Below are 26,683 nucleotides of genomic sequence, written 5' to 3' on the forward strand. Positions count from 1 at the left end.
TCTTACGATCTTCAGGGAGCCGCGAGTCACTCAGCAGGGCTCAGGTACGAGTTCGGAGGTCTTACGATCTTCAGGGAGCCGCGAGTCACTCAGCAGGGCTCAGGTGAGTTCCAGTTCCAGGAGCCGCGACCACGTCAGCAGGCTCTCGTTGTTCCAGCGTCGAATCTGCCGGACAGCCCCAGAGCACCCCTTGTTATAGTTCGACCCCTCTTTGATGTCCGGAGTCTGTGCAGGCAGGGGTCTTGTCACCTGGGGGTCGCTTGTCGGGATTTCCTGCTATAGTCTTTTGATCCTTTCAGGGCCGGGTCGGGAGGAGTCCCAGACACCCAGCAGGCGTGGAGCCAGCCCTCAGGGAGGCCGGAGGGCCGATCGAAACCCATCGTCCCGGGGGAGTTCAGAGGTGCGATAGAAACTGCTCCTCCCTCTCTCCTCCCCTGGAAGCGTGATGTCCTCCAGCCGGAGTGGCGCCTCTATGCCCGGGTCGCGCGGGGGCCGGGCGGCCATCTTGGTGCATGAAGTGGGCACGCGGGCCCGGGGTGGCCGAAAGGGGAGAGGCCAGGGACGGGGATGTCCGGGTCGGTGCGTGTGTCCTGGTGGGGAGGTTCGGCTGGGCCGGGGGCTTGGGCTGTAGGTACCAGGTTTCGGTGGTGCGGGGGCACGGAGGGCCATTCTACGAGGCCGGGTCCAACAACGGTCCCTAGCATTGTGTTCAAAGACACACAAAAAAAAAAGACGGTCACTAGCATTGCGTACAAAGAGAGCAGGCTCTGGCCCAAAGGCACGAGCAGCCTAACAAACAAGCATTGGCTGCACGCGCGCCTCGCGCTTAAAGTTTAAAAAAAAAAAGATAAGCCCCGCGGAGCATGACGTGCGCGCGCGCGCTTGGGGGCGGGAGAGCGCATTCCAGGCGGGGGAGCGGACCCTTTGAAGTGCTCCCAAAAAGCGGATTGCATGGCGGCATGATGCGCGTGATTATGTGCGTGCTAGCCATGCAATCCGCTTTTTGGGAGCACTTTTAAAAACCGCTTACAATAGTCTCGCTTTGCGATCGCTTACAAGGCGAGACCTAAAAAAGGACTTTAATTAGCAAGTGAGTACACAGTCTTCTGGCCTAAGATACAGACTCAAACATCTTTATAGCTCCTTCTTACTAAGGGGAGCATTTGTCCTTAACAATAAACCATTGCTATGGAGGTCCTCCGTGGCGCGGGTGTATGGATGGGGAGATAAACGGGAAGCTCCTGCATCGCTTAGCCACCCACTTATCCTATGGCTAACCGTATTATCCATGAAGTGACTGACTCCCACAGGGAGATCCATCAGACCCCCATGGCAGTGGCCCAGTGCTTTGCCTCGTACTGAGCCTCTCTATACTCTGCCCAGCCTCCAGACCTCAGACTCCCAGAGCTCCTCCGGTGTGAAAGGTTCCCCTCCCGTACCTCAGTGACACCGAGGCAGAGGACCTGGATCTCCCAATTACTCCGCAAGAAATTAATGATGCTATTTCCTGCATGGCTGCGGGTAAGACACCGGGACTGGACGGACTCCCGCAGGAATTTTATGCGTCCTACCGGGACACGCTGGTTCCCCAGCACCTAGCAATGTATCATGAGGCGGCTGACCGCGGCTCCTTCCGTCCTGAAACAGACCTGGCCACTATTGTGGTGATTCCCAAGTCTCAGCCTCCTTCGGCCCACTGCTCTGATTATCGCCCCATCTCCCTCATTAATTCAGAGCTCAAAATATTCGCCTCGGTCCTGGCAAACCGCATACGTCCTTACTTGGATAAGCTGGTCCAGATGGACCAATGTGGATTCATGCCCTCCCGGGGAACCAGGCACTGCCTCAGACGGCTCCACCTCGCTTTGGTGAATCAACAACAACTGACCCCCCTACCTCTCTTTGCTCCTCGTGGACTTTGAGAAAGCCTTTGATTCAGTTGATTGGCAATATCTGGAGGCAGTGTTGTTGGAGATGGGATTTGGGACCCCCTTTCGTAACTTTATCAGGACACTTTACTATAAGCCGCGAGCCCAGGCGATGGTCAATGGCGCCCTTTCATGCCTCTTCCCCACTGGGAGGGACACGAGGCAGGGTTGCCCCCTTTTGCATTTGCGATGGAGTCTTTTGCTTCTCTTATCCGCACCGATCCACTTCTCATGGGATGGCACTGGCCCGGTCTGGCAGAGGATAAGATTGTCCTCTATGCTGATGACATCCTGATCTTTTTGTCAGACCCAGCTCGATCAGGGCCTCGATGTCTCCGAGCCCTGTGCCTCTTTGAGTGAGTCTCCGGCCACTGATTGAACGTGGCCAAGTCGGTCCTGGTCCCCCTCCATCTATCGAGGGAGTGCTTTGATCGGCAGTCCTTAATTCCTCTTCGGCGGCAGTCGTTCAAGTATTTGGGGATCTGGGTGTCCCTCCTTCCCGATCTCTCCTGGTCTCTCAACGGCACTCCTCTGGTGAAACGGGTTTGTGCCGACCTCCTTAGATGGTAAACGCTGCCACTAAACCCTATGGGCAGAATAGCCCTTTTTAAGATGATGGTTCTGCCCTGATTTCTCTATATGCTTCAGAATACACCCCTCTCCTTCTCATGGTCCTGGTTCCGGGAGATGGACGGTTTGGCCACTAAATTCCTGTGGGGAGGTTGGAGACCAAGCTTGGCCCTCACCCAGTGCAGGATACCGCCCTTTGATGGTGGGTTGGGAATCACGAACCTGTATTTATATTATTTGGCGACTCGGCTCCTCACCGTGCATGACTGGTTTAATGGTGGCTGGTTGGACCCGGAGTACCGCCTAGAGCTGCATAACTTGGGTTTCTCCAATATTCAGGGGATGCTCTATGGCACCGCTATCTCCCACGCTCTGCCTGAGGTCACGTGCGGGGTGCTTTTGGCCTGGTGGGCCTCCCTGCACCACACCCACTGGTCGGGCAAATTACTCCGATATACCCCTTTGTGGTGCGGAACTTGGCTCAAGGACGTTGCCGCTCTTTCTGGTTTCAGAGCCTGGGATCTCATCAGGATTTCACGACTTGGGGATGTTTGGGGCGGGAGCCACACACGCGATTTCCCAGATCTGCAGGCCCAGTTCTCCCTCCACACCTCCCAGTTTTACTGTTACCTACAGCTGCGCCACCCCTTCCACACCCACATCTCAGAGGGGACCTCCTTACCCGAATATAGTCCACCTGAAGCCCAGGTCATGACTGGCAATCTGGGGAAAGGGGAGATTTCCCGCATCTATCGTTCCCTCACGAGTAACACCCCCAACTCCCTCTCCCATCTCTGGGATAAGTGGGAGGGTTGGCTTTGCTTCCTGGACGATGCTGATTGAAGGGATGCGCTGATGGCCCCCAAAACAGTTACTGCTTCAACGCGGCTCCGGTTGGTTCAGATATATTACTTACACCCATGCCATTGCGCCTTCATCGTGCTGGGCTCCGACTTGATGCTTCCTGTCCCCGCTGTAGTTGCCCCCAGGCTGACTTTTATCACATGGTATGGCTCTGTCCTACAATCATGCGCTACTGGGAGTTGCTGACAGGGGCACTTACGGAGGTCCAGGGTTAGGAGGTTCCCTTGAGCCCAAAGCCCATACTTTTGGGTGTTACCGAGGGATTGGATGGGACCAGAGCCGAGAAGCTTAGTTTCAATACGGCATTGATGGTGACTAAACGGGATATTGCAGCTCTCTGGTTAGACCCGACACCTTCTTCCATGGCGCGATGGCGCAGAGGGGTAGATTGGTGTGCAGCGCAGGAACGAACAATGTATGCAGCCCGAGGCTGTCCCAAAATGTTTCGAAGGGTGTGGGGCAAATGGGTCGGGTGATAGAAGACTGAACATTCCTGATGATCACCTATGGACTTGGGTGCGGACAATGTCGCTTGCTACTCACATGTTGAATAGTGTATGCTGGGGTATTATTTATTTTTTATCACTGTTATGTCATGACCACTGTACTAAAAGCCTGTATTGTTTTTCCTTTGGTTTTGTTAAATCAATAAACTTGTTTATCAAGAAAAAACAATGAACCATATGGGCAATATTATCCTAAGGGGTATTTTTGGGGGTGACTCAACAATGTCTGGAAGTGCTTGGGTCTCATTAGTTTGTCTTTGCCTAATTAGTTGAGAAAGACAATAGGTCTGGCCTCGACTGAGTCTTTTATATGGTACTACTGAATGCATTAACAATTTAATAAAATAATTAGACTGTATGTAGAAAAGTAGCATCTGCTTTTTTGGTTACTCCCACTTTTTGCTTGATATGATGCTGTTTCTGACTAGTTTGACTGGGATCCTGCTAATCAGAACCTCAGTCTCTGTGCCTTCTCCCCTAAATTGGCTTGGTAAATTCTTAGGTACATCCCAGATTGGACACTGGTGTACACTTATCTTTCCCTAGTATAGTGTACTAAGGTGCCCAGGCCATAGGTACACCAGGGGCCCCCATGGGCTGAAGCATGTATTATGCCACCCATGGGAGACCACTCAATTGGTAACTACAGGCCTGTCATTGGAGCCTGTGTAAGCTGGTGCTAGCACCACTGACAAGAGATATAATCCCAATATCTAAGGTCACTGCACTTAAAACCTATAAGTCACCCCTAGAGCAGGCCTTTCAATCCTGAAGGCAGGGTGCTTGGTTCTAAGTGTGAGGGTTGCATCTGCTGCTTTGATGATGATGTTGTTGTTCTGGCGCAAGGTGCTTAATGCCAACTTCTCCTCTTTAGTGATGTTGTGCTTTATGAATTTATCGAGTGACCACAACTCCATTGTTTCCTGAAGAACAATTTGTTTGAAAGCCAAAATCCTCTGGCTCATAGACCAGGTGCCCGGGGTGACGGAGATTGGTCTAAAAGGTGTTGCAGTGATCGGGGGGTTGTATGCATTCTTGCTGAAAAAGTATTTTAATCTTATTTTGCGAAATAATTTTTGTAATTCCAATTTGGTAGTGAAGGAGTCTGGTTTGGCTGTGGGAACGAATGAGAGGCTCTTGCCTAGTACCTTCTTTTCTGCTGGTGTCATGTCATAGTTGGATAGATTAATAATGGAATCAAGACTAGCGCCTGCTTAATTCTGTCCAAGTGAGCCCGGGGCAGATTGGAAGGATATGGTCGGGACTGCTGTGTTGACAGGGGTGGATCTAGAAACTTGGTTGGAGGTTGTGGTTGTGTTCACCATCTGTAAGTCTGCCTGCGTGTGGATATGTCCCCGTGAGATTCCGGGGGGAAGAATCTCACTTGCTGGTTCCCTCGTAGTGTACTCCTGGCCCTGTTCCATCCCCTGCTCCGGCCCCAGTTCTGCTCTGATCCCCCGCCCCTGTTGGATTGTCGGTAGTTCAGTTCTGAGCCTCCACCTCTGTTAGATTGACGGTAGCCTTCACCTAAAAAATGCTGCCCTTGGTTGCCCTGATTGCTTGTGGAGGGTCTATCTGAATCTGAGTCAGTGCCACTACCAAAGGAGGAGTCAGAGAAAGTGTTGAACCTGCGTGGGCCCTATCTGCTCCGGTTGATGAAGAAACTCTGGCTGTCCTGTTAGTAGTACTGGTCAGCCAAATATGGGTAGGTCAATCTTTTGTCATAATTCTTTATATCCTTAACCAGTTTGTCTAGTTTTCTGTTTAGGGTTACAGTGTTAAATTCGGTCAATGCTTTTTCAGCACGCTCTAAAGCCTCCCTTGCGTTAGATAAGGTGCTATCTTCTAGTATCTCTTATTTGAGGTCAGCAATTTCTAGTGTGAGTTTTTTCACGTATTCAATCGCTGTTTCTACCCCAAGCACCATCCAATGCCTGGAGCAGTTGTTAGCGACGAAGCTAAAGCCTTCCCTGAATTTTGGGACGTCAATGAATACAGCATGTTCGTTTTTAACTTGTAAACCCTTGGGGATTATGTTCGCTTGTAGGTATTTGGTCAATACGTGACCATGTAGACGGGACCGGATTAGTTTCTTTTCTAGCTTGGCTAGTTTTTAATTGAGACCGGTGTCTCTCTGTGCCTAGGAGGGAATTCGATGCCCCCTGGTCTTGTATCAATTTATTGATGTAATCCTCAGTGTACGACAACGTTTCTCTATCAGACATCCTCTGCGAAGTATTTGGTACAGTGTTCAAGGGATGTCTAATGCTTTGGGGAGCAAATCATCACAAACCAAAGGTTTCTTGTAAATTTAAGGACAAACAAATGAGAGTAAAAACCCTTGCAGGCATGCACCTGCTCTAGTCAATCAACAACAAAAGTGGGACGACCCGGTGTCCCTCAGAACCTGGGTATAATGTTTATAAACAAAAATGGTTCTGTCGGGTTTATAATTTATCTTTGCGTATACAAAGCCACAAGCAAACACAAATTCTTTTGTAAAACACACATGGAGCACAAACCTGACCAACAATTGACGATATCTGAAAGAATCAGAGTAGCAATGTTTGTGTATAACTTTGTATTTATCAGAATTAATTCATTCAGATGTATCAAATTTTACAAAATTACAAAAAATAATACAAAAAAGGCTGTTCACAGATATATAAATATTAGTGCTCATGTGACAAGGTGCTTAGTGATCAACTTGGTGCAATATGTACAAGGTGGTAACAGGAATTATGTACATGGGGAATGAAAGGAAACAATGTTGAATGTTAGGCCAGAGAAACAACCAAAAAACCAACTGGCTGAAAAATGCTTCTTTTGATATATATGGTTTTGGTAAATCTGTGCCTCGTGATATCGTCGACGTTTCAACCTACAATGTGCTCCCTTCGGTAGTCACTACGGGTCTTCATCAGGACAAGAGGGGGAGGGTAGGGAATTCAGTAACAGCCTACGGATAGAGGATACAGAACAGTCAAGTTTGTGTGGCACATGGTGATTGGTGAGCGGAGAGAAAAGGTGGCGAAACTCACCAAGACTGGGCCAGAGTAAAATTCAGGCATAGGGGTCCCGGTGCGGGAATCTGCGGGAAAATAGCTTCTTCTGGACTAAGCCTGAAGACCCAGAGCTTTATTATTTAGCGGCACATCTCTAACTGGTTCAAAGGAGAACATAATTAGGAAAGAGCCTTACTGGGGGGCACCCACGATGGCCAACAACATGGAGTGCTGTTGATGCATAGAGGAGTGATGCCTGATGTATTTCCTTATTTGGGCCATCAGATGGGCCGGTTATGGGAGAGAGCGGTGGGATGGGTTATAGGTGGAGCGCCATATGCTCCAGAACTGGACATATGGATAGTGTGCCCTTTTGAACAAATGTACCGAACAATAACAGTAGCTCAATGGCAAGAGGGTGGCTGTATTATGTTTTCAGATTTGTATCCGGCGGGTCACTTTCGGGATGCTATTGAGACGTTTAATTTGGGGAGGGGGCAATTTCTCCAATACACCAAATACTTCGTTCCCCGAGGCCCCTGAGCCCACACAGACTCTGGTGACACTCCTCTCTATGGTGGGGGGAAATAAGTTAATTACATATATCTACCACATGCTCTGCGCTGATAGGCCACTCTGTATAGAGGAAGTCTGGCAGTGTGACAGTGGTGAGCCCTTTCAGCCTAAAGATTGGTCAAAGATACATGTAACAGTACACAGGGTCTCTGTTAGAGCATGGTTTAAATTGATTTAATTTAATATGGTGCACATTACGTATCTCTCTCTAAATCAGCTAAGCAATATTTATTCCTCCAGGCTGTTGGGCTGTTCTAGATGTTCTAGATGCAGGACTAGTGTGGCTGATTTTCTGCACATAGTGTGGCAGTGCCCGGTTATCAGGTTATTCTGGGCTGGGATATTGCGCCACCTTTGGGGGAGGGGGCAGGTTGGGAGGTGTTGTGTACAATTAAACAGTGTGTGCTGGGTCTCCTCCCCAATAACCCGAAGAAAAACTAAGTCGCCATTTCCCAGTATTGACGTTACTAGTTGCCAAGATGCGTGTAGCGATTTCTGGATCAGCCCTAGACCCCCTGAACAGGAGGACTGGCACCGAGATCTAACTGAATGGACTGGAGCGGAGGAGGCTCATATGCAGAAAACCAGTGGAGATGATAAGGTTATGGATGATTTACACTCCTGGGGGGCTATGATACAAGCACTGCTGATACCTCCTGGGGGAACCCTAAAGGTGGTGACGGACCACACAGATGCGCAAATGGGTGGGACAGGCGAGTAACGGCACCCCGGGGTGACCTGAGAGACAAAAGGAGTACATGGGGTCTGACTACGGCATGGGCTGTGGATTACTAGCACCATATTCATTGTAGTTTGGTAGACGAATGAAAGCGGCGGTGGCAGTAGGTGGGAGGTTGGATTGTTGGGCATATTGCTGATTGTTTTGACTCTCTATTTTGTATTACATTTTGTAAGCTGATGCCGCATGGTTTTGTGCTTTAGAGCTCCTCTCCCTCTAGATACTGGATAGTCAAGGAGACATGATTATTTGTATGGAGAAAGATTACTGTTACTGTGAGCTGCATACTGGCTATGTAGCACGAGGAGGGTTGGGGTGTGGGTATATTGACCATGTATTGATGTACTGTACACGTCACAGATGTAAGATTACACTGATATGTAGTAGTCCTTGCTGGTGATTCTGGTTGGTTTGCTTTTTGCAATTTGAAATGTCAATAAAGAAATATATATTTTTAATGCTTTGCCAGAGTTAACACCTACTAATGGTTAATTCAGTTCAAATTTGTACCTGCATTTGGTTATTTGCAAAAGTTTATTACTAACTATGGACAGGAATAGCAATACCAGACCAAAAAAAATATCTGTCCTTCACCCTCTATTTATACCTAGGCTACCGAAGAGTAAGTTAGACAAACTCCATATTTGTTCTGTGAAAATGGGGAACCATACTTGCACAATGCAAACAAAGTCATAAGAATGCACTGACAAAGTTGACATCTTCAGAAAATGCATGCATCTAAGTCCACGTTTTACAGCCTCATGCAAGTGTTAGGAAAGCTGATGTGACACTAAGCAGCCTACAGAGGCTCTCACAGGAGAGTACAATGGAGGTAGAAAACCTGCTGGGCTGCAAATTGCTGTCCTCATGCAAGGGTGCTTGAATGCTGAAGCTGCATTATCCTACCAACAGAGGTCCTCACAAAAGAGTACAAAGGAGATGGAGAAGAAAATCTGCAGTTGCGCAATACTACCAACAGAGGTCCTCACAAAAGAGTACAAAGGAGATGGAGAAGAAAAGCTGCAGTTGCGCAATACTGCCAACAGAGGTCCTCAAAAAAGAGTACAAAGGAGATGGAGAAGAAAAGCTGCAGTTGCGCAATACTACCAACAGAGGTCCTCACAAAAGAGTACAAAGGTTATGGAAAGCTACATGTGGTCAATTTACCAACAGAGGTCCTCACAAAAGAGAACAATGGAGCAAGACATGGTAAGTTGCAGCTGCGTTATATTGCCAACAGAGGGCATCACAAAAGACTGCAATGGAGAAAAAAGCTGCAGCTGCACTATACTACCAGAAGAGGTCCTCACAAATGAGCGCAATGGAGATGGAAAGCGCAGTTGCATAATACTACCAACAGAGGTCCTCACAAAAGAGTACAACTGAGATAAAGATGGAAAGCTGCAGTTGCACAATACTACCAACAGAGGTCTTCACAAAAGAGTACAACTGAGATAAAGATGGAAAGCTGCAGTTGCACTATACTACCAACAGAGGTGCTCACAAAAAGGTGCAATAGAGCTGGAAAGCTGCAGTTGTGCTATCCTACCAACAGATATCCTAATAGAAGAGTACTATGTACTTTGCGATCTGGTTGCACTCTACTTTCTTCCAATAGAGGTCCTCACAGAAGGCTACAATTGAGGAGAAAGGGAATCTGCATTTGCGCTATCATACCAGTAGAGGTCTTTAAAGAGTGCAATAAAGATGGAAACCTGTTGCACTATGCTATCAACAGAGGTCTTCACAGAAGAGGACAGTGGTGTCATAGCCCTTCCTGGGTGTATACTTACACTTTAGACGAGCGGGCTTTGTAAAATGCTCACAACATTATTGTCTTGAGCATACATACACCACTGCTTTGCAAGTATGGTCAAGTTTTTGACAAACAAGTGCAATGAACACTCATATTGACTTCTGCAAGATCACATTTGCCATGGACTCCCTTCCACAATTACACTTTTGCTTTCTTTTTAGAAATTTAAATTTGCACCCCAATAGAGAATGCAAAGTGCACAACTATTATGGTATGACTCTAACATCCGGGAGTTTTTGCACACAATTTAAACATGCAACTGAAATACCAGTGCATCAGAAAGAAGTGCAAGAACTGCAAAGCTGCTACAGCTCCTCAAGTGGTTACTAGAGGTTCCTCTCAAGTCAGATACAATTGCTTGAAATGTGTATATGGCTTCAACGTAGAAACTGTATATACACCATTGATGCTCTAAAGCCTTGTGCTCCTTTTTATAAAGCATACATAAATATACCAAAGCACACAGACAGTGATGAAGCAACATTGCAACTTACAATAAATATCTTGAGCGTTTATGAAATAACTGATGACACCCTACTATACAAAAGGACTAGCGGTCACTGGCAAGGATAAGTGTAAAAAAACTTTTATCCTTGGGGAACTATTGTTTTGGAAACATGAATACATTATCAAGGGAAAAATGCAGTGACTCAAAGTGAAGGCCTACAATGGCTGAAGTGGGCTTCTCCACTGACCCATACGTTGTGCTGTGGTGGGAGGGAGCATTATTTGAGTGACATTTGAACAGACCAATGGTCTGTGTTGATTGAGAGCCTTTACATGTGAATGTTCTTTTGTATGGTATGTTTTGGAAAATATGAGGCCTAAAATGGCGTTGACTGACAAGATAAGGCAAGGATATTGGTATACAGGGTTTACTTTGATGTACTGCTCTGGTACCACAGCCTGTTCTGCATAAAAGGAGTCTATCCTGAAAATATATAACGTTATTGTTTTCTTTAAACATTTTCCTTTTATTTTGCAAAATGTACCTTTTTTCTTCAAGAATGGGTTTAGCAGGTCCCGTACATTCGTGGCAGAGGATCTAAATTGTGCTTTGACATCTTCTGGTAGGTCGAAGGAATATTTAGCTGCAAAGAAGATTTATCTTTGAAAATTAGTATTAAACCTTGAAGCAAGCCGCAGAGACTACACTAATGGAAATTCAGTGCTTTTCAAATCAATGTTATCATAAAGTAACGTAATGCAACACAACACAACACAAAAACACCATAACAGAACAACAAAACACCTTAACACAACATAACCACAACATAACATAACAAACACAACATCTGTAAGGGAGGCAGGGAGAAAGGAAGAACTACAAGGGCAGAAAGAAGGAGTAAAGAAAAATGTAAAAATAAAACAGAAGGAAGAGGGACCCCAGGCAGCATCAGAAAAGCTTTTCAAAAAGAAAGCTTACACTTTAAGACATCTTCACTGACCCTTAATCCCAAGATCCCTTAGTTGGCACCGTGGGGGTCATTACAATGGCATCCGAAACTGACAAGATTAGCGCTTTACCTCGCTGTACTCCGCTGCTAATTTGATTGCCTTTCTATTGCTGTGACTTGCTTTTAAAATTGGAGAATTTAAAAAAAAATCTTTTAACTCTTGTGAGATTTACCTGTGTGGGAATTTTAATTTTATTTTGTATACTGGAGCGGGAGGGGGAATTGAACCCTGACTTTTAGTACAGTTCCGACCGTCACCGCCATCTTTGCTAGACGGTGCAGTCTAGTTGCTTCTCGTTGCTCTCACGCTGGCCTTACTAAATCGGGACGCTGCGCAAGCGCGCTGCGGACGTGCGCAGCGGGCGCGCCGCTGGCGCCCCGAAGGCACGCCGAAGGCAAGCCCGTCTGCGCCCGTCCGCGTCCCGGAGGCAGACAGGGCCGGAAATGCTGCCAGACTGCCACCAGATCATCGACCTATGATCAGGTACAGCTCTCAGCGCCTTCTAGACATTGGCATTTTAAAAGCTTTTTTATTAAACACACGCTCCATAAACAAACATGAGCTTCAATTATATGATGTACTAGTTGATCTCAACCCAGATGTGGTATTTCTGACAGAAACATGGCTCACTGAAGCCTCCAATCCTACCATCGCCAATTCCATTCCGTCTGGGTACCTGATCATAAGGAAAGACCGCTCTACGGGCAGGGGAGGCGGCTTAGCATTAATTTTTAAGAGCTCTCTTAGCTGTTTTCCCCTATCACTGCCAGATCTGGAAGGTGTGGAGAGTTCGGGTTTCCTTTTAACTGTCTCGGCAGATCAGTCTATCGCAGGGGCCCTCATTTACCGCCCTCCGGGCCCCGCAGGGATACTCCTATAGTCTATTGGCCAGGTGTCTGCTTTCATTGCTGCCAATCATAGCCAATGCCTGGTTCTGGGCGATTTTAATATCCACATGGATAATGTTCGAGATCCGGAGACTATAAAATTGTATGAATCCTTGGACATTTTTAACCTAACCCAGTATCTTAACTTACCCACGCACGATAAAGGGCACACTTTAGACCAGGTGTTCTCCTCCATGAGGATTGAAACTGAGGCTCCTCTTGCCCTAACGTGGTCTGATCATTACTTAATAAATGTTAATATAAGTAAGGAACTTGACAAATCGTGCCCAACGGGAACATCTCTTTCCCGTAGTAGTTTCAGACCTTTTCACCTGATTTCACCAGAGGCAATACCCTATCCACCTCAGTGGCCAGCCTGAGCGGGATGTACTTTCCCTAGAGGACTGGTTAAATCAGCAGGCGCAGGAACTTGCCCCCTCTACTATGAACGAAGCAAAATTTACCAGAGTCTCAGCCCCCTGGTTCACGCCTACTTTAAAAATGAGTAAAAGCGCGTGTAAACATCTGGAAAGAGTATGGCGAAGGCATTACAGTCCTTCAGATAAAGCCATCTATAACCTAGCACTAAAAGAACACTACAAGAAAGTTCGAGAGGAGAAAAAATCGTTCCTTGCCACTAGAATAGAACAGGCAGCAAACAAAAGTCGAGAATTTTTCACTATTGTAAAAAGTTTCTCGTCTCCTTCACATATCAGCCGCGCTTTCATCCCCACTAGCGACTGGACCAAGCGTGTGGCCAGCTTCTTCCACGAATTTTTTTTAAGTATTCAGGACTCCTTTATGGATAAACCCTTAGAGGTGGAGGGAGTTTGCTACAGCATGGATGCCCGTCTTCTGCAATTACCGAATATCAGCCTCAATCAATCGCTTTCTCTTATTAAAAATCCCAAGTCTGGTTCACCTTCAGACCCTTGTCCGGCTAAAGTTTTGTCTTCCATAGCGGAAGTGATTAATCCGGTCGTTAATTCAATTTTAAACACCATATTGCGGGAGGGCCTCATGCCTCAAATTTGGAAAAACAACAAAATACTCCCTCTTTTAAAAAAACCTACGGCAGATCCTGAGGTTATCAGCAATTATAGGCCTATCTCCCTCCTGCCCTTTTTCTCCAATGTCCTGGAGAAATACGTGAACGAAGTTATTACGAACTTCGCGGAGGCCAATGATCTCCTACACCACAGTCAATCAAGCTTTAGAGCCAACTTCAGCACGGAAACTGCCTTGTTGGAGGTTGCTTAGACGATTAAAGCTACGTTAGTTAGAGAAGGGAGCGCGGTTCTGGTGTTACTCGACCTCTCTGCGGCCTTTAAAAACGTCCCCCACAAGAGACTCTTGCAAAGACTTGAGGGGGGCGGGTTTGGAGGCACGGTATTGAAATGGTTGACATCCTTTCTCAGCAATCGCTCTCAAACAGTCTGGGCACCATCTTTTTCGGCAGAAATCCCGTCCTCGAATGTGGGGGTCCCGCAGGGATCGATTCTCAGTCCCACGCTGTTTAACTTGTACATGGCCCCTCTTGCCCTTCTCGCCGAGAAGCATGGCGCTATAATAGTGTCATACGCGGATGACACTCAACTGTTGTTCACGTGCGAGAAGGGCTCTGACTTCGATGGGACCAGTATAAAGAACTGCCTCTCTGAGATTTTTTCGTGGTTCAGCTATAATCAACTAAAATGCAACTTGGCACTCTTGGTGGCCACAAGACATGTCTCCCCCATTGTCTGATGCCACTACTGTGAAAAATCTTGGGGTCAAACTGTATTCTGCTCTCTCTATGAAGGTGCAAGTCCAATCTGTGCCAGGTACTTGTTTTGGGACATTAAAAATGTTGAAAAACTTCCTCCCACTTCTACCAGTCTCTCATCGTAAAACAGATGTCCAGGCCTTAGTGATATTGAGACTGGATTATGCTAATTCTTTGTATCTGGGACTTCCAGAGTACCTACTGGGTCGTCTGCAGATCATTCAGAATATGGCAGCCAGGGCCATCTTGCTAACTAGGCCCAGAACACATACCTCTCATCTCTTGTCCTCACTTCACTGTCTTCCAGTGCAAAAAAGAATTCACTTCAAAGCCTTTGTCCTGGTCTTCAAAGCTTTCCATGGGATCAGGGCCCCATACCTAAGGGAAATATTTCAGCCTTACATGCCTCAGCCCTCCTTAAGATCTTCTACCCAGTGCTTGATCTTGACTCCAAAGGTCAGGCTCTCACAGGTAGGGGGAAGATCGTTCCAAGTAGTAGCATCCCGACTCTGGAATAGCCTGCCCCCCCCCCCCCTGCTGCGACAGATCCTGGACCTTCTGACTTTTAGGCGGAATCTGAAGACATGGCTTTTCCAGCTTTAGGCTTTTTTGGCACTGTGGTTGGGGGTGTTCGTCTGTCAGCGGTTATGGTGGTCTTTTCTCAGTGCCGGGACACTCTACGGAGTAGCTACGTGCTCTATAAATTCCATTTAATATAACATAACATCGTAAAGCACTTCTCCACCAGTCAAATTACAATGGGGGGCTGTGTGCTGGCAGACGCAAAGTCCGTCCGCCATGGGTCCGCCACAGGCAATCGTTACGATTGCTTGGCGGACTCACCCTGCATCAACAATATGGTGGCGGTACCTAGCAGGCACCTTCCGCCATATTATGATGCTGCCTCCCCACCAGACGGTGTATTGCGTTGAACAGCCATTCACAGGCTGGCGGGGATTGCATCTGGGGGCCCGTATCAGGTCCCCCTTGTGTTGGGGAGGTGGGTGTGCACTGAGTGTTATCTCTGGTACCCCCCTACATTTCCCTGTGTTGTGCCTGTCACATAGTGCAGGGAAATTCGAACAGTGCATTTCAGACATTGCGGCGGGTGCTGAAGCCAGCAGCACCCTCCGCAATGTCTGAGATACACGATACGACTGCCACGGTGGCAGTCGCATCATAATCTCATGTGCAGGACCGCCGCGTTACAGGCGGACGGTCCCAAGCCCCGGCACGATGGCCATCGTAATGACCCCCTTAGTTTCAATTCTCACCAATATGTCAGCTGCTTCCACCAAGTTCCTGTGTTTTTCTCCCTATGAGCAGGATGAAAAGATCATGTTCTGTGGTGTACTTTAATCTCTTGGGAGCACATCCTTTATTTACTGCCCACTTTTACAGAAGAGGCTGGTATATAAATGTTGCCTTTTTAGATGGGCTAAAAATCCTTGATTCCCGTTTGTGCAAGCACCTGACAACATAGGGCCCGATTACGATGTCATTCGGAAGGCCTCCGATTCGGATTTGGCTTTACCGGATCCGATTCGTAGCCCTTGTATATGACCGAATCATACACAGGTCCGAACTACCAAGTACGATGCGAAGTTCACGTACACGCCGGCCAAATCATTTTCGGGACCCGAACCTGTCCGTACAACTTGTGCATAGACAAAACGTGCCGCGCAATGGAGCCGGAGTATGATGCACGATCCGGACAGCCACTTCGCCTCGGTCTCAGCAAGACAAAACGGCTGTTAGCAGCATACACTGGGGGGCCGTAGCAGGCCCCCCTTCACCCGGGGAACTCCGAATCTGTGTGTCCATGGGTCCTCCCGATCCAGGCATGCACAGTGTGGCAGGCACCATGGGGTGCCCGCCACAGGGAGTACGCTTTTCCCCACCCATCCCTTTTCTGCTATGGGAGCCTGTGTACGCGTCCCTCTGTACATGGGCTCCCATAGAGTTCAATGGAAGTCCGAGCGAAACGAGTCCATAAGCATACGGCAGCATCGTACTTGCTCGTTCGGACTCAGAGCACGTCTCACTCGGAAAGCCCTCCGGAGCCGAGTTGTACAGAGGGCTTTCCTAGCAAGATGGGAATCAGGCCAATAGTGTAAAGACTGTGTCAGGTGTGAGTAAATGTCGATCTGAAACCCACAAAAAGCATTACACCAGGGAGTTCCAGTCCCTTTTAGGCTGAAATGTAGGACTTGCCACAAGCAGTTGACCCAGATGTATGGGGACAATCCGCAGATGATTACCTCAGTCCTGTACAAGTCCAGCCTCAGGTGGCTGATGTTCAGCCATCCCTCAATGGATCTCATGCATTCTTGAATATTTGAACTGGCAATTTCGGCGTCTTTGGTGAGGGTGAGGAGCACCTGGCTGTCAATGGCATATGAGCTGATGATGAGGTGCTGTGCGCCTGTGATGGTGGTGAGGGGGGTCCTGGACACATTGTAGATTGACACGCTGAGAGATGATACCTGGGCCATGTGCCAGATGACGACACCATTCTACATGCAGAAGCCTTGACTCACACGCACATGGCCTTTCTGGGGTACAGAGCTGGTGGGGAGTAGGAGGGACATGACCTGGTTGGTATAACAGGGCCTGGAAGGCGTAGCAGCGCTGTGTAGGCAGTCGGAGTTGCACACTCATCATGCAAAGGTGTTGTGTGTGCGCTTAGTGTATGCCTCAGAGCAGCCGGTAGATATGCGGATGGACATTGCATGGAGGGTGGCTGCAACATCAGACTGTAGTGTGATGTGGGTCATGCAAGGCCATGAGGGTCGTGCAATGTGCACGTTGCACGTGCAGACGGTCCAGCCTTTGGCACTGCGTGGCCGCAACAGTGGCACAGACAAGCTGATGCCAGCCAAATGAATGGGTGGAGGGAGGAAGGGTGGAGCATCTTTGAGGCGTGTGTGTTGCCACATCCGGAAACTCTGTGTGCCCTTGCAGCAGGTGCTGCAGCAGCAGGCGGCATGTCCTGGAATATATGCCACAAGTTGCACACAAAGACGAGGATGTCAGAAGGGCCAACTGCAACAGACGAATGTAAAGGAAGGAGTGTCCGCTTTTCAATGGCACACCAAGAGACAATGGATGCACAATCACCAAAGATGACTGACACCGGATCATGAAACTGAAGGCCGAGCTGCGCACAGGAAACACACCCTCAGCAGGTGTTGAGGGCCCATTGTGGGGACCAACATGGCCAAATACATACACAACCATGGACTTCATGCACAAGAGAGAATCAAATCCATGAAGAACACCATGCATGTTGCTCATCTACACATAGACTCATATGCACAACCTTTGACAACTATGCCAGAGATGCTGCATGCACAGTGGCAAGAGACCTGCATTGACAGTGATGAGGCACCTTGGATGCTGAGGAACACCTTTATTACTCAGGCCAACAGGAAGGGAAATGCATCAATGTGAACAGACTCACAGGTCATTTGACTGAACATGTGGGACCTACACTGGACACCCCCTTCACACCACCGATGCTGTAAATCCCTTGAACTGGCACACAAGTGAAGGGTGTGACCCAAACAACCCCTGCTGCACACGGAGAGGCTGCAATTCCCCATTGAGCCTCTTATGGGGATGTCCCACACCATGTCCACCCGTAGCCTCCCGTAAGTTGCAGAGGGAAGTGTCACACACATTGATGCCTTCCTCACAATCTACAATCTCATTACAGATGACTGCCACATAGGGTGACTATCAAGTCATGGGAGTCATGCTACATGCCATGTGCCCCATGGTGAGTCAACATGTATGCATAGGAACAAAAAATGCACAGGAGCAGTGCCCACACATTCCAAACAACTACCACATCCAAAAAGCCTTGTTGCAATCCTACCCAAAGGAGAATGTTCACCATGTCCGTGCATGTAACGCTGATTCAGCACACGTTGCAATACTCATGAGGAATAGCAGGAGCCCAACGATGCCACGAGCAGACAGCATGCGCAAATACCTGGGGATGACAGACACACAAGAAGTCACGGAAAAGATACTCAACCGCATGCATGGTTATTGACTCTACAGGAATAAGGTTGTCACCATGCTAGTTTTAATTTTACTGTCTCATCCACAATGTGGGGAATGACATCATCACTCGAGTGCCACATCAGAACACACCTCTTAGCTTACAGTCAGGTGGATACACACATCGCAACACATTCCACACAAGGCTAAAAGCGTGCACACTCAGACCCAGGGACTCACCATTATGAGAAGAAGTTGCGTATTAGCTGACTCCGGATGTCCTCCTCCTCCTCCTCACTTGCCTCGTGACCAAGCCCTTCATCCTCCACGGGTGGATGTTCCTGCTCATCCGGATCCAGGATGAGTGGCACAGCTTCCTCCACTGCCATGTTGTGCAGCATGCAGCACACAATGAAGATTTTGCAGACCTTGACCGGTGCATATGGGAGGGATCCGTCTGTCTTGTGAAGGCACTGGAATCTGCTCTTCAGTAGGCCAAACGTCCTCTCAATCACTCGCCTGGTCTGCCCATGGGTGTTGTTGTAACGGTGATCTGCAGCTGTTCTGGGGTTGCGGAGAGGCGTCATCAGCCATGGCATGTTGGGATAGCCAGAGTCCCCTACATGGAAACATCATGTACAGAAGTGGGTCAGGAGAAGCTGTAAGATACAAAGATACCGCTAAATACAGGACAAACCGAGTATACCCACCAACAAGACATGCACGTTCGTTGTGCATCCGTAGCATAATTTCTGGCACCCTGCTACGCCTCATGATGTAGGCATCGTGTGCTGACCCTGGAAAATGTGCACAGACATGGGAAATCTGCATGTTAGCAAGACACACCACAAGGACGAAGAGCCAGCTACAACCGTTGATTGTCAAGTTCTACATTACATCCCCTGAAACAAGCTGTGGGCCAGTGTAAGTGAACAGCCAGAGACATCACAGGAGTGACATACATCCACATATCAGCTTTCGAAGGATGTCATCTCATACCGACAGCTGGCGGCAAGCTACACGCACAGGGCACATGTCATTAATAATTAGCAGCTCACACACATTGCGATGAAGGGGTACATGTGAAAAAATAAAACACAGACATGGAGACAACGCAGATATGTCCTCAAAGAACATGTTCAAAGCATCCAGACACACGTAACGTGTGAATCCACATGTGGCATGTCGTGCGTATATGTGTGCCATGGCCATCTACGCACAGACACATGTTGGATGCAGCTACAGCAGAAGCAGTTGACAGAACACCAACAGCAAGCTCATGGGAACACATGAGACTCACGACATAGTCACATCGCCCCACGTTGGTAGTGAGATGTCAGGTGTCAGTGTCCCTGTCCCTGGCATCAGGGGACAGTTGCGGGTATGGGTGACTCTGCCATACCAGTGATGCAGTTGCTGACCCGTTTGTACTACATGCACACATGTGCACAATGTGAAGGGGAAGTGTGCCACATAGTGCCCCATCACACATGCCATCTGTCCAGAGGTCATCACACATCTATTGTGCAAACAGATGAGGAGAAAAGTGGCATATCACTGCCTGACACACATAGGCCCTGCACATGAATAACTGGACTGACAATCACTTGATGTTCTGCCATGTGCGAGTGTGAGACCTCCATTCCTGTCCTGTGCACTGCCTATCACCAGTGGAAGATGTGAAACGCACCGTACACACGCTCTGAGGGCGTGTGTATGGTACGTATCACTATATTGGTGTTGGCGTAGGAGTACGTGGGGGGGGAAAGGAGCGTACACACGTACGTATATGACCAGTGTGTACTCATACGTGTACGACCAGTGTGTACACGTCCATGTACGAACAGTGTGTACACGTCCGTGTACACACTTTTCGTACACGGACGTGTACGACCAGTGTGTACACACTGTTCGTACACGGACGTGTACACACTGGTCATACACGTACGTGTATGAACCGTGTACGAACAGTGTGTACACGTACGTGTACGACCAGTGTGTACACGTACGTGTACGAACAGTGTGTACATGTCCGTGTACACACTGTCCGTACACGTACATGTACACACTGTTCGTACACGTATGTGTACGACCAGTGTGTACATGTACGTGTACGACCAGTGTGTACACAGACGTGTATGACCAGTGTGTACACGGACGTGTACACACTGTTCGTACACGGACGTATACACACTGGTCGTACACGTACGTGTACGACCAGTGTGTACACGTACGTGTACGAACAGTGTGTACACGTCCGTGTATGAACAGTGTATACACGTACGTGTACACACTGGTCGTATACGTACGTGTACACACTGGTCGTATACGTACGCGTACGAACAGTGTGTACACGAACGTGTGAAATGCAATGTGCAACTGGTGCCGTAGGGGTACGTGTAAAACACACCGTACCTGTGTGTGGATTGTCAAATTACATAGGGGACACATGAGGGACAAGTATAAGGGCCTAAATGCATGCTGGTTGTCATGGAGACCGAGTTTCCAGTTCAAAATGTTGCAAAGTGGTTGTTGACTTGACATCATGCTCAAATTTTGAACTATGCAAAGGCCCTCACTGGGGTATGTTTAAAGGGATTGGAGGAAACGTAGGATGCAAATGAGACTGACCAATCACTCTGTACTCCTGTAAATGAAACAGCCCAGCAAGGCAGATATAAGTCAGCCAGGACCCATGAGAGAGCACTTGCCTGCACAACCTTTCATTCCACACCACTGCTGCTGTCATTGCTTCCTCTGGCACCATGTCCAGGTCTGTGGAGTGGGCCCAGACATTCACCCAGGAGGCGTTGCTGGACGTCATCCTCCCACAGTACCCCAGCCTGTATGGGAGACCAGGGGAGCAGGTGAGTGCTGACTCCACTAGCTTTGACTGTGCCCCTTTTTTGTGACTATCACTTCTGGCATTGTGTCCAGGTGTGACAGACATGCAATGTTGTTTATAGTGGGTCCCGGGGGGGGGAATGCCTTATGTCTCCCATGCAGAGCATGATGTGGTTCATGTCTGCACTCCTCACTTGCATTGTGCTTACTGTGACAATCACTGCATGGTGCATGTCACATTCAGCCTGGCTAATCCTCTTGGGCATTTTATTTCTATATTCCTGATGTGATTCTGTGGTCCCCCCAGTGTGACAGGTGACTGTACCCACAGATGTGTGTGAGTTGAGTGTAGCTGTGGTGAGAGTGTCCAAATGATGTGTACGCACCCTGGACATTGCTGTGTGTGAAAGTTGCCTGTCATGTGGGTGAGTGTCTATGTGGAGTGTTGCACCACATCTGCATGGAGGATGCATATGCTCTACCCATCTGATGTGAGCAGTGAGCCGTGCTGTGTGTCTGACGTGCTGAGCTAGCCCCACACCTGTGACACCCCCCAGTCAAGTGGCACATGTGCAGAGTGAGGTTTGTATCCGCAGTTGCCAATGGCAGGTGATTGTCCTGTGCCTGTGTGTGTCTGTGTACTCTGCTGAGGTTGCGTCAGTGGCCTGGGGCATGTGACTGCTTTGAGGTGCTGTCCATAATCCTGATGTTGCTTGTGATGCACAGTGTGAGCCATGAGCAGTGATTGTGTCGCACCCCTCATGCCACCTGTGTACTTTCAATGCCAAGTAGTACATTTGGGCTTCCCCAGAGGCTCATGTCCCTATGACAAAGGTGCTATGATTTGGCTGCATACTATGCCCTGTTAAAAAAGCAAAAATGTTCAAATGTGTGTCTCTGTGACATGGAGCAGGTGTAGTGATGTTGTCTCACTTTGTCATCCTCACAGGTAACCGCCTACGAGAAGGGAAGAATTTGGAAGCGGGCCGTCAGGGCAGTGATGTCGGTGGAGGGTCGGTGTCGGCGCCTACCCCAAGTGAGGAAACGCTGGCAGGACATCCGGTGCTGGACCAGGAGGATTGCCCGGGTCCTGCTGGAGGACTCACCTCCCCGAAAGCACGGCGGGTGTCGGCGACTGACCCACCAAATGAAGCGTGTCCTGGCGGTGGTCTTCCCTGAGATGGATAGGCGGTTACAGGAGAAACAGCAGCAAGGAGGGGGTAGGTACATGTGTGTTTGTTGTGTGTCACCAGCTTTTGGAAGTGCTCAGTCGCCTGGATACACTGCCAGGGTTTATATGTGCAGTGCATATCCTGTTCCCCCAAGTCAACCGGTGCTGTTCTTCCTCCCTTCCCCTCCTTGACATGTGTTCCCTGGTCTGTGTGTAGTCACTCTTGCACAAGGTAATCTAGGCTGCCAGTTAATCCAAGTGCCCAATGCTTGCAGCATCATGTGTGGGGGTTGTCTGTGACATGTGTTGGGACCTTGCCTGTGCCCTGTCCAGTTCAGTCATTTGGGGGTCCATGATTGTTGGCACTGATGCAGTCTCAACATAGGAGTGTGAGGCTTAAAATGAACAGACTTGCATCATGCATGACCGGTGTCGTGGCCTCAGACATGATGTGCATGAGGGGGAGATATGCATAGTGCGGGGACGGTTGCTCCTGTTGCAGATCTATCCAGGACCATGGAGCAGTGTAGCCACTACAGTCCCCTGAGACACCTTTTCCTAGGAATCATGTGTGTCATCCAACACTGTGGACATTCTCTGTGTGTTCAGCATAGGTTGGCCTCTGTGGCATTGTTCCCTGGCCTCATTTGTATTTACGTAAAGTGTGCTACATGTGTCCACTGTACAGGGTGACCCCATGTGGCTTGTGCATACTCACACTGGCCAGTGCCTGTGTGTCTCCGTACAACTATCTGATGATGGTTGTTTGTCAATGATATGTGTGGTGAGCCGCAGGAAGGGTAGTTCGAGTAGATTGTGGAGTTCTCGATGCACATTTTTGTAAACCCAGATTAAGAGGTGTAAGTCCTTGCTCTGCCTCAATCACATTGTCTCAGGTAGAGGGGGTTTGTGCGGGCAAGGCATACATGTCCAAACCTTATGTCTCCTTGCCAGGTCTGGCCTGTGTGTGATGATAGTCTGAACAGACACTCAACATGCAGTGACCCAGTCATGTTGTGCAGGGTTTAATGTTTGTGCTTTGCAGCATGTGTCAAAAGTTAAAAGACATGGTTCCTGCTCATGCATTTTTGGAAACGGTGTGTGGTCCAGATGCTGTGCTCAACTGTCCCCAGACACTAGCTTCTCAGTATAATTCGATATCAAGTTCTTTGCTGTTGTGTCATAATCTCCATTGTTTCCAAGTGGCTTGGTGGGTCAACCAACTGGGTAGTGCAGGGCTTACATATGTGCGTAGTATTGTAGTTGTTACTCATGATGCTTTTCATGATATGCACTGTGACCTCTTTAGTTTGGACTCATGTGTAATATGTATACAGGTGTCTGATTATTTCCTGTCTCTTCACCTTGCCCACAGCATCGTCGGGGGACACCGAGGGAGACACCTGCACGGACGTGGAGGAGGGATCCAGCACCGGTGCCACCAATGCTGGCGAGTCTGGCGCAGCAAGTGGCACGGAGGGCGAGGGGAGTCAGGCGGAGGACCTGTCCTGTGGCGACACAGACTACGACGCTGACGGGTCCGAGGCTGAGCTCCCAGAGGGGGCGGAGGCTGCTCCAGCAGCTGGCAGCAGCAGTACATCTATGGCCGCCCCCTCAATTCCCATCACCGCCCTCCCAGTTGCTCCGGTCCCTTCTGTCCGTGCTAGGCAACAACATGTCTCCTTCGTGCCAGGCACCGCACCCCCTGCCCCTGTCTCCCCTGCTGCCCTCACTGCCGAGTCTGTGGACATTCTGCGGCAGTTGCAGATTGGCCAGACATCGCTGCTGAGTGTCCTCCATGGCCACACCACACTGCTAACACAGATGGTGTCGTACATGGAGGGCATGTCAGCAGCGATGTCTGACCAACGGATGTTGCTCAGGTCCATGGACTCGTCACTGATGGCAGCAGTGGGTCTCCTGCAGCGCTGCGTCCCCCCCTACCCCTGCACCATCCACACTTCCCACTCCCATGCCTGTCCCAAGCACACCCAGACGTTCACACGCACGCACCCCACCAGACACAGGCAGCACACCAACACGGAAGGGCAAGCGCACACCTCCTGTCACGCACACTCAGGGGGAAGAAGGCACACCCACTGGGTCTGGGGCACACAGGCAGACACGCAGCCACAGTCGGAGTCCGCATTCCTCACTCCCCAGTCCCTCCAATGTCACTCCCCTCGGCTCCCCTGCCCCACAATCTGAGAAGGAGACCTACGTAGCTGGGCTGGGCCTCGGCCCCACTGGTTCACCAGCCCGCAAATGGGCAAGGCACTCCACGGGTAGGGGAGTTGAGCCCCCTCCCCTGTCTACCACCTCCCCCAGTAGCGCTGCAACGCATCCCTCCGACCCCCCCCCCCCCCTCCATGGGGCCTGTGGGCTCTTCGGGTGCAGGGGAGATGCTGGCCGAGCTTGCGGACGTGTGCACCGCCCTGCTAACCACCACCTTTGATGCTGCCCTACCCCCTGTGGTGGAGTCGTCTGTCCCTGCACCCACAACACCTACCCTTGCCCCTCCTGTCCCTGCGGTGCCTGGTCCTTCCCCACATGATGCCCCCCCCCCCCCAGTGGATGAACAGGAACTGTCAAATGTGCAGGCAAGCTAGGGGAGACGCGTGACAATGTGTCCCCAGGACTTCGCATCTGGACTGGCCTATGGGCCTTGTAAATAGTGTACATTTCAAAATTTTCTTTTGAATGCTGAATAAAGCATTTTGTTTTTCCTTTGCACACTATTGCTTTTCTGGTATTGATGTTGGTGCTGCTGCTCCCTGAGTTGGGGTGGTGATAATGTGTTAGGTGTCTGGAAAATGTTGTAGTGTGCTGCTCATGGGGTGGACCCTGGTATCTGCGTGCCATCACAAGGTCTCTGCAAATAACCTTTGGTCATGTAAGCTCTTAGTGTTTGGAGACATTGTCCCAAGGAGTGTTCCTTCCTCTGTGGCACCTGACATCTTCCCTGCAGGGTGTTTCCCAATTGTCGTGCTGACCTGTGTCTACATTTCCTTGGTGTGTGACGGATCCCTTCAACTTTGGCCATGCCTGCTCAGCAATGTCGCCGCCTGCATCGTCTGTGCCATCCTTGCTAGTCACTGTACTTGTATATGGAGTATGTTGCCATGGCTTCATGTGGAGATTGTCCCTTTTACGCACTATGCATGTGTGTACTCCCAGCCTAGCACACATATGTTACTTGTTCTGCTGGGAATTTGGGCACCTGACTGACAATTGTGGGCATTGTATCTGTGGGAACTCCACCCTTTTCCTTCCATGGGAGACAACAACTTGGTGGCTGTCCCAGCACCTGTACATTCCTATCAGTCCTGGAATGTGCGTGACAGTGTGTGTTCCCTTTGGCTCTCTTAGTTTAGTAGGGTTTAACATGACTATGCAGTCTTGTTGCATGATCTCAGTGTGTGTATTATGCTGCATCCGCCAGGGGTGGGTATGCATGTGTCATTTGTCATCACACCCACATGTGTTGTGTCATGCAGTGGGGGAAGGACATCCATCCTCATGGGAGTGGGACACTGCTGTCAGTGATGTGTTGTTATGGCACTCTCAACATAGTCGCACATTGTGGATGCCTTCATACACCCATGGAGTTGTGCTCATCTGAGGATGATGTACACACCCCCATGTCTCTGTCCACTGCTGGGAGTGATAGGCACCCACCCCTCATATGTCTGGGCACTGCTGGGAGTGATATGCACCCACCCCTCATATGTCTGGGCACTGCTGGGAGTGATAGGCACCCACCCCTCATATGTCTGGGCACTGCTGGGAGTGATAGGCACCAACCCCTCATATGTCTGGGCACTGCTGGGAGTGATAGGCACCCACCCCCATCTCTCTGTCCACTGCTGGGGGTGATAGGCACCCACCCCTCATATGTCTGGGCACTGCTGGGAGTGATAGGCACCCACCCCCATCTCTCTGTCCACTGCTGGGAGTGATAGGCACCCACCCCTCATATGTCTGTGCACTGCTGGGAGTGATAGGCACCCACCCCTCATATGTCTGGGCACTGCTGGGAGTGATAGGCACCCACCCCCATCTCTCTGTCCACTACTGGGAGTGATAGGCACCCACCCCTATGTCTCTGTCCACCGATGTGGATTGTAGCCAGACACCCACCCACCCGCCTGCACCCTTGGTGCAGTACACTGCTCTCCTGGGCATACACCCCCCCAATATACTGGTCAGATGCTGCACCAGGCCCTATGACAACATTCGTGGCGTGTGTACGCCTTGTATCACTGATGTACTGGTGCCCTAGGGGTACTCGTGATGCGGTCCGTACCCACGCTCTGAGAGCGTGGGTACGGGCCGTACCACCATTGTTGGGGTGACGTAGGGGTACGGGCCGTACCCACGCTCTGAGGGCGTGTGTACAGCCCGTACCACCATTGTTGGGGTGATGTAGGGGTACGGCCCGTACCCACGCTCTGAGGGCGTGTGTATGGACCGTACCACCATTCTTGGGGTGACGTAGGGGTACGGACCGTACCCACGCCTTCAGAGCGTGGGTACGGGTCGTACC

At 49.6% G+C, this 26,683-nt stretch overlaps 1 protein-coding gene across 2 annotated transcripts in view; it reads right to left on the reverse strand.

Annotated features, from left to right (window-relative positions):
- The window catches only part of LOC146869629 (complement C2-like), a 770,906-nt gene that overhangs the window by 645,397 nt on the left and 98,826 nt on the right, over positions 1-26,683 (reverse strand). For both annotated transcript variants that reach the window (XM_085608924.1, XM_085608934.1), the window contains exon 5: positions 10,997-11,095. In XM_085608924.1, coding sequence (XP_085465050.1) covers positions 10,997-11,095 — 99 coding nt within the window. The remainder of the gene's footprint in view (positions 1-10,996; positions 11,096-26,683) is intronic.

The sequence above is a fragment of the Triturus cristatus genome, chromosome 1_1 (assembly GCF_964204655.1).
Source record: "Triturus cristatus chromosome 1_1, aTriCri1.1, whole genome shotgun sequence".
In the NCBI taxonomy this organism is placed as follows: domain Eukaryota; kingdom Metazoa; phylum Chordata; class Amphibia; order Caudata; family Salamandridae; genus Triturus; species Triturus cristatus.